Here is a 16,580-nt window from a genome sequence, read left to right on the forward strand (position 1 = left end):
GTTATCCAGGAACGGATTTAAAAAGGGAGGGTTGCGGCTATTAATTCAGTAGCACAAAAGTCCAGATTTTGGAGTTTGGGGAAAAAATATTTTAGGCTTTTTAAAAATTCATTTATTTCCAATGTGTTAAAGATCCTAAAAGCTTTACATTTTAAGGGAGTTTAACATCGGGGGGGGGGGTCTAATGATTTGTTAGTTTGGGAAACTCCGGGGACATTTTACGGGATATAAAGGACCAGAACGGTTTGTAATTAGAAAAGATCGCGGACGGAGCTCATTAAATCAGGTGAGTGAGGCCACGACGTGGAGTCTGCTAAACGGGGACGTCTGTCCGCAGGGCCGGCTATTACACAATAGTCATTTTATTAGCTGTTACTGATTTACATCCACATTACACGGAGCTGCTGGCCGTTTTAGAGAAAAATGTTTTTTACTCCATTATAAGAAAATGCTAAAAATGTAATAAAACCTCCAGAATTTTATTTTTTGGTAACATTTTTTATTTTTTTAGCAAATGTTTATTTTTTATTTTTATAACCCCTATTTAGTTTTTGTCTTATGAATATTATTAACCCCTTAATGACAAAGCCTATACATGTACGGGCTCAAAATGCATTGTTTTCAATGGGTTTAGGGAATGCCCATTGTCCTTAAGGGGTTAATTAAGGAGAAAGGGGGAGGTTTGGTTATGATGTAGGCAAAGCTCTATACAGTTCGCTGTGAGTGTCGGTGAGGTGAATGGCTTGGTCTCATGCATCAGCCATGATGATGGACCTAGTCCTGCAAATTTGTCCTGCGAGGAGGGTGAAGAATGGCTTTGTATAAAGCACGGATCGTTAAGAGAGTTTGAATGTTCTGTCTCACTCACTTACCTGTCACTGTTTATAAGTCCCTTAGACGCGGGTAAAAGCCACATGTGTCCTCGGTCGGGAATTGGCAGCAGAGCTTTGATCTCCACGGTTAGAAGAACATCTTTCTAAGTAGCCCATTCATTGTTCTACTGGCTTTGGGTTATTATGGCAGTAAACATGGGTGATACGGCCAAAACAGACTCTGGTTAGCAAGAGAAGAAACCAGGGATCTCTTCCCATCATACATATTAAAGATGTTGAGCCAGCCCACAAAGGGAGAAATATTCAGAATGTATTTAGAAAATGAAATTCATGGTTTCATTCCGAGTCATGAGTCTTCGTTTTTACAATGGAAATTCTGGTTTCATAATTTCTACACATAAAACTTTTAATGACAAAATAACTGATTATTGGAATATTTATTTCTTCTATTTCTCCATTTATTTTCAGTTGGAGATGCTCACGTTCACGTATTCTGCAAATCAAACCGTGTTGACACATTTCATCATTAAAGGCATTTCTGACCAACCTGAACTGCAGGCCCCGATCTTCCTCCTGGTCCTTCTCATCTATCTCGTAACACTGACCGGAAACGTGACCATTCTGCTGGCTGTCTGCTTGGATCGACGCCTCCACACCCCAATGTACTTCTTCTTGGGCAACCTGTCCTTCCTGGACATGTGTTCCACCACCGTGACCCTCCATAAAGTCCTTCTGATCTTCATAGCTGGAGATAACCGCATGTCCTTCCTGGGTTGCATGGTACAGATGTACTTTTTCGCATCGTTTATTGGCCACGAGCTGTTGATCCTGATGGCCATGAGCTATGATAGGTACGTGGCCGTCTGTCATCCCTTGCGTTATCACACGATCATGAACCACAGGCTTTGTGTTTCCCTGGCCGCTGCCTGCTGGGCGTTGGGTTTCCTACAAGTTCTTGGTCCATTTGTCATAGTCTCGGGCTTCTCCTGTTATACGTCTAACGAGATCAACCACTTCTTGTGCGACATCCTTCCACTGATGGAAATTACCTGCAACGACACGGCTCTTTTGGAGAAAGTACTCTTCATAAGTGGACTCTTCGTTGTGACCTTGCTCCCTCTCGTCCTCACCTTCATCTCTTACGTCTTCATCGTCGTCGCCATAGTCAAGATACGCACCAGCTCTGGGAAACGGAAGGCCTTCTACACGTGTTCCTCCCACCTGGCGGTCGTCGTCCTTCTCTACGCCATTCTCATCTGTCAGTACCTCACTCCGGCTTCCCTCCAAACTGTGAACTCAAAAAAGTTCTTCTCTCTTTTTAACACCTCCGCCGTCCCCATGCTTAACCCCCTGATTTATAGTTTTAAAAACAAACACATGTTGTCAGCTATCAGGCGGAAATTATGCTCTAAAATAATCCAATAAATCCAAAAGTAACAGGCATACATGGAACTGAAAGTGTTCTAAATGCCCGTGTTCTACATTGGAACCCCGTGCAGCCAATGGGACTGTTTCTGGAGTTAGGATCTTGTGCTATATCGCACTTTAAAGGGAGAGCTGCCTGACCCACTGTGGTGTAACGTGGAAACTGATGATGTGGCTCTGACATCATACAGTCCAATGATATCAAAAGCATTGAATATAGATGGGATATGATGTCATATCCTGCCGCTAGGCCTCAAAATCATACGTGCTGCCCAGTACAAAGTTAACGTACCCAAGCTAAATGTGCCGGGGTGGGTGATCAGAGATTTCCCTTGAGAAGTGGCGCATGTGACACCCTAGGCCTGATCCAGGACAGCATTCCTCTCTCGCTTGCACCTGTATATGACATCATATCTTAGCGCTTCCATGCCTTAAAGACACTCTATGGAGGCATCCACAACAAAGATGTAAAATAATAGATATTTTTTTTATGTTTACAACATATCTAATATTTACTTTGATAGAAAATGAAAAATAGCAAATTGATTATTTTCTCAATAAAAGAAATTTTTTAAAATTTCCACTTTACGTTTTTCTTGATGGATGGCATATTTTAATTATTAGTATAATGATGATATTTACGTATTTTAAAAGATTTAAGTGCTTTATTTATTTAATTAAAACCCGGTTAATATTTCTTTCAAACATCGTTTTAAACCTAGAATGAAGGAACATTAGAAATAAAGACAACATAAAGGTGGTCATATATTATTATTTTTTTTACTTTGCTTGGAATTAAATAAAGTGCATCTTTTTTTTTGTGACATTTTTAAAATGATGAACCAAAATATTTTTTTTATAGACAGCATATGTATTAATCTCTATGAATAATATCATCTTTTTATATGAAATATATATATATATATTTTGAAGACATTAAAATTTTGAAATACATTTTAAAAGAATCCGGTTTTAGGGTTTTCCAAGAATTTGGATATATGTTTATATAGAAATTCATTTTTGACTGACTTTTCAATATTCTACAGCAAAGGGTTAATAAGGCAATTGTTCATTACTAAAATTAGTAATACTAAAACCAAATTCAACAAATTTCCCTAATATGTAGGTGAAATTTCTACTTATTCTCATACATGTACCTCGCTGAGGTGCTGTTTTTAAAATATTAAAGAAATGAAAATAAAGAAATATAGTTTTGGTTTTAAAAAATGTCTACCTGTTTAATATATATATATTTTTTTAAAAAATTAGGAATTATGTATTTTTTCTAAATTTCCTCAATCCGTGGAAAAATAGAAGTTCAATACATTTTGAGATGCTGTTTTTAAAACATTAAATAAATAAAAAAATATGTTTTTATTTCCATATTCATGGTTCGTACCTAATTAAACTGAATTAGAAACATAAAAAATTATTATTATTTTTTATAAGTTTCTCCTTGTTGTGTTGATGTTTTTGTTTCTGAAAAAGTTCTGGGTAACCAATGGAAGACACTGGCATAGATAAAATTTATATATATATTTTTTTCAATTAAATCTCATTATAAATGCTGAGTTACTCTGGGCTTTACAGTCAATGTGAAGTGACCATATAATAATAAGAAATATTAAATTATTTTTTTATTTTATTTTAAATCTATATTAATCTCTATTTCCGTAGCACTATTAGAATAGGAGGACGTTAAAATTAGCGATAATAGTAAAATATAAAAATTTACAATATACAAAATTGAGGAGAATATTCACCTTTGAAATTAAATCATTAATATATATATATTTTTTTAAAAAACCCAGATATTTATTCCAATCATAAAGGGACTAGTAATGAGATTTCTAAACGATTCACAAACTAAGCAAAATCTCAGTCTCATAGATGTCTCTAAATTGTGTCGGGTTATAAATGTAGCTCATAATATTTTAATTAAATTGGAAGATAAAAAATGATAAAATTCAACATCAATAAAAGTAAAGTAATGCATTTGGACAGTAAAATGCTGATTATTTTATCTGTATTATTACTGGTTTTGAAATAAAAATTCAAGTAGTGAAAAAAAATACATTCATCATAGACTGACGTCTCACTAGAGATTAATTAGCAGAAAATATTTGTATTAAAAACTTTTCTCCAGTAACCAGGGACTCTGTTATTTATAACCTCCCCTAATTAAAAAGAATCCGTTATCTGGGAACGGATTTAAAAAGGGGGAAGGTTGTGGCTACAGACTCAGTAATACAAAGATCTTTAGGCTTTTTAAAAATAAAAAATTCATTTATTTCCAATGTTTTTAGTGTTTAAGATCCTTAAAGTTTTACATTTAAAGGGAAGTTTGGGAAACTCCGGGGACGTTTTACGGGATATAAAGGACCAGAACGGTTTGTAATTAGAAAAGATCGCGGACGGAGCTCATTAAATCAGGTAAGTGAGCCCACGGCGCGGTGTCTGCTAAACGGGGACGTCTGTCCGCAGGGCCGGCTATTACAGAATAGTCCTTTTATTAGCTGTTACTGATTTACATCCACATTACACGGAGCTGCTAGCAGTTTTAGAGAGAAATGTTTTTTACTCTGTCATTATAATTTGCTAACATTGTGAAAAATGTAATAAAACTCCCCAAAAATGTATCTTTTGGTAACATTTTATCTTTTTATTTTTTTTATTTTTAGCGTATGTTTTCATTTTTAGAACCCCCTATTTAGTTTTTGTCTCATAAATATTAATTTCTTAAAGGAAAAAGAATGGAAGGAGAGGTTTGGTTATGGCGTGGGTGATGTTTTGGCCTCTCCTGCAATATGGGCTGAGCTGGCCCTGTATAATGTATAGTTATATCTGTGTGCTGGCCCCTTTATGATGTAAAGTTAAATCACTGAGCAGGCCCAGTATAATGGCGAGCCAGCCCTGTATAGTGTATAGTTAAATCAGCGAGCCGGCTCCTGTATAATGTATAGATTAATCAGTGAGCCAGCCCTGTATAATGTATAGATAAATCAGCCCCTACAAAAAAATTACTGCAGTTTTTCTGAAGTAATACTGCAGTTTGGACATGAAAAAACTGCAATACTGCACTTTTACTGCACTTTTACTGCATTTGTACTTCACTTTTACTGCACTTTTTTTTTATATTGCAAACCTACAGTTGTAATTCAATGTACTGCAGCTTTATTGCATTCCGTACAAAAATAACTGCAGTAAAACTGCAGTACAGTGAAGTACAAATGCAGTAAAAGTGCAGTAAAAGTGCAGTATTGCAGTTTTTTCATGTCCAAAAAACTGCAGTATTACTTCAGAAAAACTGCAGTAATTTTTTTGGAAGGGAGAGACCGGCCCCTGTATAATGTATAGATTAATCAGTGAGCCAGCCCCTGTATATAGTATAGTTAAATCGGTGAGCTAGCTCTGTATAATGCATAGTTAAATCACTAAGTCGGCCCAGTATATTGGCGAGCCAGCCCTGTATAATGTATAGATAAATCAGTGACTGGCCCCTGTATAATGTATAGTTAAATCAGCGAGCTTCTGCAAACTGTATGGTAATGAGTAATCTGCAAAGATTCCTCTCCCTGTATGACGTCTCCATTGTACATAATACTTATTATACATTTTCAAACATATTAAAGTGACGCAAGATGCCCCGGGGCAATAAACTGACTTCATGCTGCACAAACAGGATCACAACAGAATCTCCTGCTGTATTTCTCCTATTCACTCTCTAAAGTGCAGGTTCGGGGCAAGACTTTATTCTGGAGCTTCTCCAGCACTGAGAACTCTGTCAGTGTGTTACAGTGTATCGGCTGTCTGTCAGTGTGTTACAGTGTATCGGACGTCTGTCAGTGTGTTACAGTGTATCGGATCCGTCTGTCAGTGTGTTACAGTGTATCGGACGTCTGTCAGTGTGTTACAGTGTATCGGATCCGTCTGTCAGTGTGTTACAGTGTATCGGATACGTCTGTCAGTGTGTTACAGTGTATCGGACGTCTGTCAGTGTGTTACAGTGTATCGGACCGTCTGTCAGCGTGTTACAGTGTATCGGATCCGTCTGTCAGTGTGTTACAGTGTATCGGACCGTCTGTCAGTGTGTTACAGTGTATCGGACGTCTGTCAGTGTGTTACAGTATATGGAGCCGTCTGTCAGTGTGTTACAGTGTATCGGACGTCTGTCAGTTTGTTACAGTGTATCGGATCCGTCTGTCAGTGTGTTACAGTGTATCGGACGTCTGTCAGTGTGTTACAGTATATAGAGCCGTCTGTCAGTGTGTTACAGTGTATCGGTTGTCTGTCAGTGTGTTACAGTGTATCGGATCCGTCTGTCAGTGTGCTACAGTGTATCGGACGTCTGTCAGTTTGTTACAGTGTGTCGGATCCGTCTGTCAGTGTGTTACAGTGTATCGGACGTCTGTCAGTGTGTTACAGTATATGGAGCCGTCTGTCAGTGTGTTACAGTGTATCGGTTGTCTGTCAGTGTGTTACAGTGTATCGGATCCGTCTGTCAGTGTGTTACAGTGTATCGGACGTCTGTCAGTTTGTTACAGTGTATCGGATCCGTCTGTCAGTGTGTTACAGTGTATCGGACGTCTGTCAGTGTGTTACAGTGTATCAGACTGTCTGTCAGTGTGTTACAGTGTATCGGATCCATCTGTCAGTGTGTTACAGTGTATCGGATGTCTGTCAGTGTGTTACAGTGTATCGGACGTCTGTCAGTGTGTTACAGTGTATCGGACGTCTGTCAGTGTGTTACAGTGTATCGGACGTCTGTCAGTGTGTTACAGTGTATCAGACTGTCTGTCAGTGTGTTACAGTGTATCGGATCCATCTGTCAGTGTGTTACAGTGTATCGGATCCGTCTGTCAGTGTGTTACAGTGTATCGGATGTCTGTCAGTGTGTTACAGTGTATCGGACGTCTGTCAGTGTGTTACAGTGTATCGGACGTCTGTCAGTGTGTTACAGTGTATCAGACTGTCTGTCAGTGTGTTACAGTGTATCGGATCCATCTGTCAGTGTGTTACAGTGTATCGGATCCGTCTGTCAGTGTGTTACAGTGTATCGGATGTCTGTCAGTGTGTTACAGTGTATCGGACGTCTGTCAGTGTGTTACATTGTATCGGACGTCTGTCAGTGTGTTACAGTGTATCGGACGTCTGTCAGTGTGTTACAGTATATGGAGCCGTCTGTCAGTGTGTTACAGTGTATCGGCCGTCTGTCAGTGTGTTACAGTGTATCGGACGTCTGTCAGTGTGTTACATTGTATCGGACGTCTGTCAGTGTGTTACAGTGTATCGGACGTCTGTCAGTGTGTTACAGTATATGGAGCCGTCTGTCAGTGTGTTACAGTGTATCGGCCGTCTGTCAGTGTGTTACAGTGTATCGGACGTCTGTCAGTGTGTTACAGTGTATCGGATCCGTCTGTCAGTGTGTTACAGTGTATCGGACGCAGTGGCGTCTCCAGCTTTCATATTTAGGGGGGGCACATGGGGGGCCAGGGACCAAAGTAGGGGGGCCAATTATAAAACAGTACATATACACATATACATATATATATATACATATATACACACACACGCGTTAGACGTGCATTTTTAACGACATAATATGCACTTATCACTTTGAAGTAAAGACCGTGATTGAAATATGATTTCAAAATAACAGCTAAAGTGACAGTTATTTTTCATTCTTTAATATTAGCCCCTGCTGACAATATATATAAATATTAGACCCTGCTTCCGATATATATTAATATTAACCCCTGCTGTGGATATATATTAATATTAGCCCCTGCTGCGGATACATACTTATATTATACCCTGCTGCCGATATACATAAAAATTATACCCTGCTGCCAACATATATTAATATTAGCCCCTACTGCTGATATATATTATTAGTCCCTGCAGCCAATATATATAAATATTAGCCCCTGCAACCAATATTTATTGATAATAGGCCCTGCAGCCAATATGAATATAAATACTAGACCCTGCTGCCAATATATATATATAAATAAATATTAGCCCCTGCTTCCGATATATATTAATATTAGCTCCTGCTGCTGATATATATTAATATTAGACCCTGCTGCCGGTATATATTATTAGTCCCGGCTTCCAATATATATTAATATTAGCCCCTGCAGCAAATATATATAAATATTAGACCCTGCTGCCAAAACATATATAGATATTTACCCTGCTGCCAATATATTTTATAGTGAAAATATTGGACCCTACCCAAGCATTTTCTTGGGCCCCGCTCAACGCTCCCTAGCATGCATGGGCGTAGGAACCCCTAAAAATCTGGGGGGGATAGCATTTTTACTGGTAGGGTATACCTGACCATTTCACCAACAGGGACTTTTATGACATCACATTATAAATACATAGACATTAATATGTAGTTGGTCCCCCTTTGCAGCTATAACGGCTTCCACTCTTCTGGGAACGATTTCCACAAGATTTTGGAGAGTTTCTGTGGGGAATTTTTGCAACCATGCCTTTATGGACCTTGTTTTGTACACTGGGGCACAGTCATGATGGAATAGAAAAGGACCCTCCCCAAAACTGTTCCCACAAAGTTAGAAGCATAGTGCTGTCCAAAATGTCTTGGTTTATCACCTTCAGCTCATAAAACGTTCTACTGGATGAATGGGAGAAAATTCCCACAGAAACAGAAAAATCTTACAACCACAGATGGACCCAGCCACAGAGACTACTATGATGTATTCAAGGAACCATCTAACACGTCATGCACACAGGAACATATCCACACACTTAAACACTTGAATAACATACATACACATGCACACACTAACAAACACACACACACACACACACACACACACAATAATACACCCCAAAACAATCCCACCCTAATATACCTAGACACATGCCCACTATAACACACCTGGAAACAGACTAACATACCCATAAAAACAGATGTGCACAATAACATACCCACAAACATACGCTATCACACCCAGACACGCATTCAAACACATCATTCACTTACTCTGCCTACCCGTAGATTTAACACGTGGCGCTTTGTATTAGTGATGCCCTAGATCAAGTAGCACCCCGCAATATTCTCTTGTGTCCAAATGCTACATACAGTGACACACACACTCATTTTAACCAGAAATAGGCCTGGATTTAACCCTAGGTGCCCCTGAGTTAAACATGTGTTACAGGGAATCATTGTCTTCCCTTTAAGTACGACATGACTGCTCATACACACACATGCACTGCTCTTACGCATGCCTGCCCACAAAAACACACATATACGCTGCAATTGCCTGCACATACACACTTGCCAGTACTCACACATATGCACTACCCTTATACACGCCTGCCCAAACATACATAAACTGCTCACACACACACGCCTCCCCATAAATATACACTGCCCTTGCACATACTTACACAGACGTATACACTATAAGACAAATACACTCCTTATATACACACATATACACTGCCCATACACACGTATGCACATACAGTGCCCATATATGCGCGTGCCCATACATGCACATATACACACCTGCCCTATACACACACATATGCCTGCCCAAGTGCCCATACACATTCATAAACATTGCCCGAATACATGCCTCACCATTTGTATATGCACACACACATATCTACCATCAGACCCCCCTTCGTTTTGCACATCAGACCCCCCCTCGTTTTGCACATCAGACCCCCCCTCGTTTTGCACATCAGACCCCCCCTCGTTTTGCACATCAGACCCCCCCTCGTTTTGCACATCAAACCCCCCTCGTTTTGCACATCAGACCCCCCCTCGTTTTGCACATCAGACCCCCCCTCGTTTTGCACATCAGACCCCCCCTCGTTTTGCACATCAGACCCCCCCTCGTTTTGCACATCAGACCCCCCCTCGTTTTGCACATCAGACCCCCCCTCGTTTTGCACATCAGACCCCCCCCTCGTTTTGCACATCAGACCCCCCCTCGTTTTGCACATCAGACCCCCCCCCTCGTTTTGCACATCAGACCCCCCCCTCGTTTTGCACATCAGACCCCCCCCCCTCGTTTTGCACATCAGACCCCCCCCCCCTCGTTTTGCACATCAGACCCCCCCCTCGTTTTGCACATCAGACCCCCCCCCTCGTTTTGCACATCAGACCCCCCCCCTCGTTTTGCACATCAGACCCCCCCCCTCGTTTTGCACATCAGACCCCCCCCCTCGTTTTGCACATCAGACCCCCCCTCGTTTTGCACATCAGACCCCCCCCCTCGTTCTTCACATCTCTTACCTTTCTCTTCTTCCTTTCTGCTTTCTCTTCTTCCTTTCTGCTTTCTCTTCTTCCTTTCTGCTTTCTCTTCCTCCTTTCCTTCTGTTTGCCGCTCACTCTGTTTATGCTGAGCGCCGGGGCTGGGATATAAACGTCATATCCCATCGCCCGGCGCTCAGTGACAGAGAGCACACGGATCTCCCCAACCAGTCCTGCACGCTGCAGCTGCTGATCGGGCAGCACCACTTACAGCCCTGGGGGGGATTTCTCTATTATCGGTCCCCCCCCTTCGGTTTTACAGCAGCTCAATGTGCCGGCACACCGGGAAATGTCCCGGTTTCCCGGCGGTGAGCCGGGTCAATTGGGGGGGCACACTGGGGGGCACAGCATAATGTAGGGGGGGCCATGGCCCCCTCGGGCCCCCCCCTGCCGACGCCACTGATCGGACGTCTGTCAGTTTGTTACAGTGTATCGGATCCGTCTGTCAGTGTGTTACAGTGTATCGGACGTCTGTCAGTGTGTTACAGTGTCTCAGACTGTCTGTCAGTGTGTTACAGTGTATCGGATGTCTGTCAGTGTGTTACAGTGTATCGGACGTCTGTCAGTGTGTTACAGTGTATCGGATCCGTCTGTCAGTGTGTTACAGTGTATCGGACGTCTGTCAGTGTGTTACAGTGTATCGGACGTCTGTCAGTGTGTTACAGTGTATCGGACGTCTCTCAGTGTGTTACAGTGTATCGGACGTCTGTCAGTGTGTTACAGTGTATCGGACGTCTGTCAGTGTGTTACAGTGTATCGGATGTCTGTCAGTGTGTTACAGTGTATCGGATGTCTGTCAGTGTGTTACAGTGTATCGGATGTCTGTCAGTGTGTTACAGTGTATCAGACTGTCTGTCAGTGTGTTACAGTGTATCGGATCCATCTGTCAGTGTGTTACAGTGTATCGGATCCGTCTGTCAGTGTGTTACAGTGTATCGGATGTCTGTCAGTGTGTTACAGTGTATCGGACGTCTGTCAGTGTGTTACAGTGTATCAGACTGTCTGTCAGTGTGTTACAGTGTATCGGACGTCTGTCAGTGTGTTACAGTGTATCGGATGTCTGTCAGTGTGTTACAGTGTATCGGACGTCTGTCAGTGTGTTACAGTGTATCGGCTGTCTGTCAGTGTGTTACAGTGTATCGGCTGTCTGTCAGTGTGATTTTGGGGATATTTATTTCTCCATTTATTTTCAGTTGGAGATGCTCACGTTCGCGTATCCTGGAAATCGGACCTCGGTGACGCACTTCATCATTAAAGGGATTTCTGACCAACCTGAACTGCAGGCCCCGATCTTCCTCCTGGTCCTTCTCATCTATCTCGTAACACTGACCGGAAACGTGACCATTCTGCTGGCTGTCTGCTTGGATCGACACCTCCACACCCCAATGTACTTCTTCTTGGGCAACCTGTCCTTCCTGGACATGTGTTCCACTACCGTGACCCTCCATAAAGTCCTTCTGATCTTCATTGCTGGAGATAACCGCGTGTCCTTCCTTGGTTGCATGGTTCAGATGTACTTTTTCGCATCGTTTATTGGCCACGAGCTGTTGATCCTGATGGCCATGAGCTATGATAGGTACGTGGCCGTCTGTCATCCCTTGCGTTATCACGCGATCATGAACCACAGGGTTTGTGTTTCCCTGGCCGCTGCCTGCTGGGCGTTGGGTTTCCTACAAGTTCTTTGTCCATTTGTCATCGTCTCGGGCTTCTCCTGTTATACGTCTAACGAGATCAACCACTTCTTGTGCGACATCCTTCCACTGATGGAAATCACCTGCGACGACACGGCTTTTCTGGAAACGTTCCTATTCATCAACGGACTCGTCGTGATGACCCTGCTCCCCCTCGTCCTCACCTTCATCTCTTACGTCTTCATCGTCGTCGCCATAGTCAAGATACGCACCAGCTCTGGGAAGCGGAAGGCCTTCTACACGTGTTCCTCCCACCTGGCGGTCGTCGTCCTTCTCTACGTCATTCTCATCTGTCAGTACCTCACTCCGGCTTCCCTCCAAACTTTGAACAACAAAAAGTTTCTGGCCCTTTTTAACACCTCCGCCGTCCCCATGCTTAACCCCCTGATTTATAGTTTTAAGAACAAGGACGTGGCGTCGGCCGTCCGACGGAAACTCTGCCCGAAGATCACCCAATAAATAAATAAATAATAAAGTTATTGGGTTTAACCCCTTAAGGACAATGGGCGGCCCCAAAACCCATTGAAAACTTTGCCATTAAGGGGTTAAGGAGCAGAATTGAAAGAGTTGGAATCTTATCAACCTTTGAAGAATCGCCTGAGAATGGGGAGTCTCTCCCGTGGCAGGGATCTGGGATCCGGGGAGCGTTTACCAGAAGGACGTTTTATCAGAAAGTCTCCCTCTTCGTGCAGAGGGGGGAAAAATGTTAATTTCAATATATCGGAAGAAGAAAAACTGTATATGAACCATACTTTACGCAATTTGTATAGTTTTCAACATTCAGCTGCACGCATAAAACATATATGTGGCTCGGTTTGATCTGGAAGCGCTGTTACATGTGTTTACGTGCAGGATCTGGGAACTTTCTAATCATCAGTCTCTGCTCTTATATATCGCTACATGTAGCTGTTTCCTGTAAATTACTGGCCAGAGGTTCCGAGCTCTCATCTATCATCATCTGTGTATTACTGTATACAGCGCTGGGGTTATATTACTGTATACAGCGCTGGGGGGTTATATTACTGTATACAGCGCTGGGGTTATATCACTGTATACAGCGCTGGGGGTTATATTACTGTATACAGCGCTGGGGTTATATTACTGTATACAGCGCTGGGGGTATTACTGTATACAGCGCTGGGGTTATATTACTGTATACAGCGCTGGGGGGTTATATTACTGTATACAGCGCTGGGGGTTATATTACTGTATACAGCGCTGGGGGTTATATTACTGTATACAGTGCTGGGGGGTTATATTACTGTATACAGTGCTGGGGGATTATATTACTGTATACAGCGCTGGGGGTTATATTACTGTATACAGCGCTGGGGGTTATATTACTGTATACAGCGCTGGGGGTTATATTACTGTATACAGTGCTGGGGGTTATATTACTGTATACAGCGCTGGGGGTTATACTACTGTATACAGCGCTGGGGGTTATATTACTGTATACAGCGCTGGGGGTTATATTACTGTATACAGCGCTGGGGGTTATATTACTGTATACAGCGCTGGGGGTTATATTACTGTATACAGCGCTGGGGGTTATATTACTGTATACAGCGCTGGGGTTATATTACTGTATACAGCGCTGGGGTTATATTACTGTATACAGCGCTGGGGTTATATTACTGTATACAGCGCTGGGGTTATATTACTGTATACAGCGCTGGGGGGTTATATTACTGTATACAGTGCTGGGGGTTATATTACTGTATACAGCGCTGGGGTTATATTACTGTATACAGCGCTGGGGTTATATTATCATGGGACTTTCCACTTTAACCGAGTGACATTTCCCAGAACCTCCTACAGCTTTTGGCCGAGGCTCTATTATTGTTTAATTTCCTTGTTGCTTTAAGTTACTGGCGAGTGCTGATCCGATATACAAACAGGCTCAATATCCATTAAAAGGAGCTTCAAGAGAAAAATAAACAAAGGGTTAATGTGCATTTCCTATTTCAACCTTTTTTTATATATATATATTCACCGGTATGGATCAGAAAGAGTTGAACGAAAAGTGACATTTTGTTTCGATTCCCAAACCGGATCACCCTCTACCAGGGGCTTGCGTGTGAATGAGTGTAAGCGTGAGTGTAAACATATATTCTCCATATATATCGAGAGGGGTCAGGGCTGGGGGCGACCCCAACCAGCCTTTGTGGAATTACGACTGTGACCGTGTGAGTACACAACCCCCGCGTGTTACTTTACCCTTAAAAAGTAAAACAGGATTGTTAACCCCTTCATGACAAAGCCCGTACATGTACAGGCTCACAATGCATTGTTTTTAATGGGTTTAAGGGGTTAATTCCTCTCTATACACGATGCTCTCTTTTTATTACACGTTCAGTTTCCATTCCTCCGATCTCATTCTCTCGCTCCTCCCCATTCATTGAGAAAAAAGGTGGAGGCAGCGAACAGAAAAGTTTCGTTTCCACGGACCCAAAATAATAATAATAAAAAAAAGAAAATTTGTTCAGTACAAAAACCTAACCCCCCCCCCACGCCCCCGGGCTCATTATTCTCAGCCGACGGCTTCCTCCGGCTTGGTCCATCTGTGGGTTTCAGAATTGAATTCAGACGCCGTCCGGACCCTCGGCCGATGCATCCGATCGTCGCAGGCGTGTCGGCATTCGTCGCGTTCCGGCTGCTTTTGTTTCGACTTCTATAAGAAGGTCGCTTTGCCCGACGCGTTTCCATCCGGGGGGAGATCTCAGGTGGGGCATTTCCTGGACTTCATTCTTTCGCAACCTGGAGCCCATCATTCTGCTTAAGTCGCCCTCATCCTCCTTTTCGAGCACCAGGCGTTTGTTTCATTAAAATAAGAAATGGTTCCGATGAGTCCCCGAACATTCCGCTCGCACTACGACGTTGACACCCCCCCCCCAGGGACGCACCTCTGCTACGAGGTCTACGATCATCGGCGGACCCTTATCGCGTCCGGTCACCTAACCAACTCCGACGAGGATCACGCGGAAGAGGTCTTCGTCGGGGAGAGGTTCCGGGAGTCGTGGAGGACGTGCGCCATCGTTTGGTACATCTCTTGGAGTCCGTGCGATCACTGCATGGAGATGCTGACGAGGACGTTCCTCCGGGTCAACCCCAACGTCCAGCTCCACATCGCCTTCGCCAAGGTCTACCGCCTCACATCGGGGGGGAATATCCGCGCGCTCCGCAGGAGGGGGGTGAATATACGAGTGATGGGTATGAACGGTACGTATGGAGCTCGTACGGCGAGGGTTAATTTTAAAGGGCTCCTATATTCACTTATTTAAACCCTGTAAGTAATATTTTATGGGGGGGGTATTTAGGCTGAAATCTGTCTGATTGTGACAACCTCAGCATTATCTCCCTTATCCTCCACAATCCGTACAAAAGGCTGCCTGAGCAAACCGGTAACTTAACGGGGAGGAATAATCAAGCAGCTCCTGAGAACAGATAAAAGTTAAAATGCTTCCGCCCCGGCACACGTAGAAAGTAGGTATTTTAGTCTGGAAATATCGTTAGCCGGGGTTTGTTTGGTTAACAAAATAATAACATTTACAGTTTGGGAAATGTGTGACTTTTTGGTTATGGTCTTAAATAAAAAGGCTCCCTTTACAAGTTCATACCTCCCAAGTGTCCCTGTTTAGGAGGGACAGTCTTTCTTTAGCACCCAGATCCCTGCGCCCCTCTCTCCTCCCCTGATTCCTCTCTCTTCTCCCCTGATGCCCCTCTTTTCTAGGAGGTCAGAATGTTTGCTGGGTATGAGGGGATCGCAGGGTTCTACGGCCCTAAAAGCCCCGATAATGTGTATAGAAACAGCAGGAAACGGCTTTATAAATTAAACGGGTGAAATAAACCCCATTATTCTTCTTCTAAATACCCCACTGAGTCACACAAATACCCAGCAATAGGGCACAGAGCCAAGCAGCCAATCAATAGCAAAAATCCCCTGACCACAGAGGAGCTGCAGCTTCTTTCAATCCCCCCCCTTGTGTTAAAGAATGCTTATTAAAGTACTCACAGAGGGTTAACGCGCTTTAATGTACATTCGTTAAAAAGGAGAACAAAATGACTCTGAGGTAGAAGCTGCAGCTTCAAGTTAAAGTGCCAGTAGAGTAATAACTAATAATTAATAATTAATAATAATACTGTTTTTCCTCCCGTAGATTTTTATTATTGCTGGAACAGGTTCGTGGATACCGACCGCTCCTTCGTCCCGTGGGGCAACCTCATCCCAAATTATTACCAGGCCTCTCATTGGCTGAACATTACTCTCAGCGGAGCCCCTTAACGCCGCCGCGCATGTTTACATTCCTTTTATCCGCGTATAGACCGATC

General features: G+C 42.9%; 3 protein-coding genes across 3 annotated transcripts; all 3 read left to right on the top strand.

Annotated features, from left to right (window-relative positions):
- Positions 1–1,307: 1,307 nt before the first annotated feature.
- LOC128503924 (olfactory receptor 8D1-like) lies at positions 1,308–2,258 on the top strand. The gene has a single exon (XM_053474119.1). The coding sequence runs from the start codon at positions 1,308–1,310 to the stop codon at positions 2,256–2,258; it is 951 nt and encodes a 316-aa protein (XP_053330094.1).
- A 9,498-nt stretch (positions 2,259–11,756) lies between these two features.
- On the top strand, positions 11,757–12,707 carry LOC128503925 (olfactory receptor 8D1-like). Its single transcript, XM_053474120.1, has one exon. The coding sequence runs from the start codon at positions 11,757–11,759 to the stop codon at positions 12,705–12,707; it is 951 nt and encodes a 316-aa protein (XP_053330095.1).
- Positions 12,708–15,085: 2,378 nt separating this feature from the next.
- Positions 15,086–16,533, top strand: LOC128503926 (single-stranded DNA cytosine deaminase-like). The gene is made up of 2 exons (XM_053474121.1): positions 15,086–15,470; positions 16,409–16,533. The coding sequence occupies exons 1-2, from the start codon at positions 15,086–15,088 to the stop codon at positions 16,531–16,533; spliced, it is 510 nt and encodes a 169-aa protein (XP_053330096.1).
- The last annotated feature ends 47 nt before the right edge of the window (positions 16,534–16,580 follow it).

Source organism: Spea bombifrons, chromosome 8, assembly GCF_027358695.1.
Source record: "Spea bombifrons isolate aSpeBom1 chromosome 8, aSpeBom1.2.pri, whole genome shotgun sequence".
Lineage (NCBI taxonomy): Eukaryota > Metazoa > Chordata > Amphibia > Anura > Pelobatidae > Spea > Spea bombifrons.

What these genes read in the sequence shown, in the direction of transcription:
- LOC128503924 (XM_053474119.1), top strand. Translation starts at nt 1,308, where the DNA reads ATGCTCACGTTCACGTATTCTGCAAATCAAACCGTGTTGACACATTTC.
- LOC128503925 (XM_053474120.1), top strand. Translation starts at nt 11,757, where the DNA reads ATGCTCACGTTCGCGTATCCTGGAAATCGGACCTCGGTGACGCACTTC.
- LOC128503926 (XM_053474121.1), top strand. Translation starts at nt 15,086, where the DNA reads ATGGTTCCGATGAGTCCCCGAACATTCCGCTCGCACTACGACGTTGAC. An exon ending in ACGAGTGATGGGTATGAACG is followed by an intron (nt 15,471 to 16,408) that starts GTACGTATGGAG and finishes TTCCTCCCGTAG; the next exon opens with ATTTTTATTATTGCTGGAAC.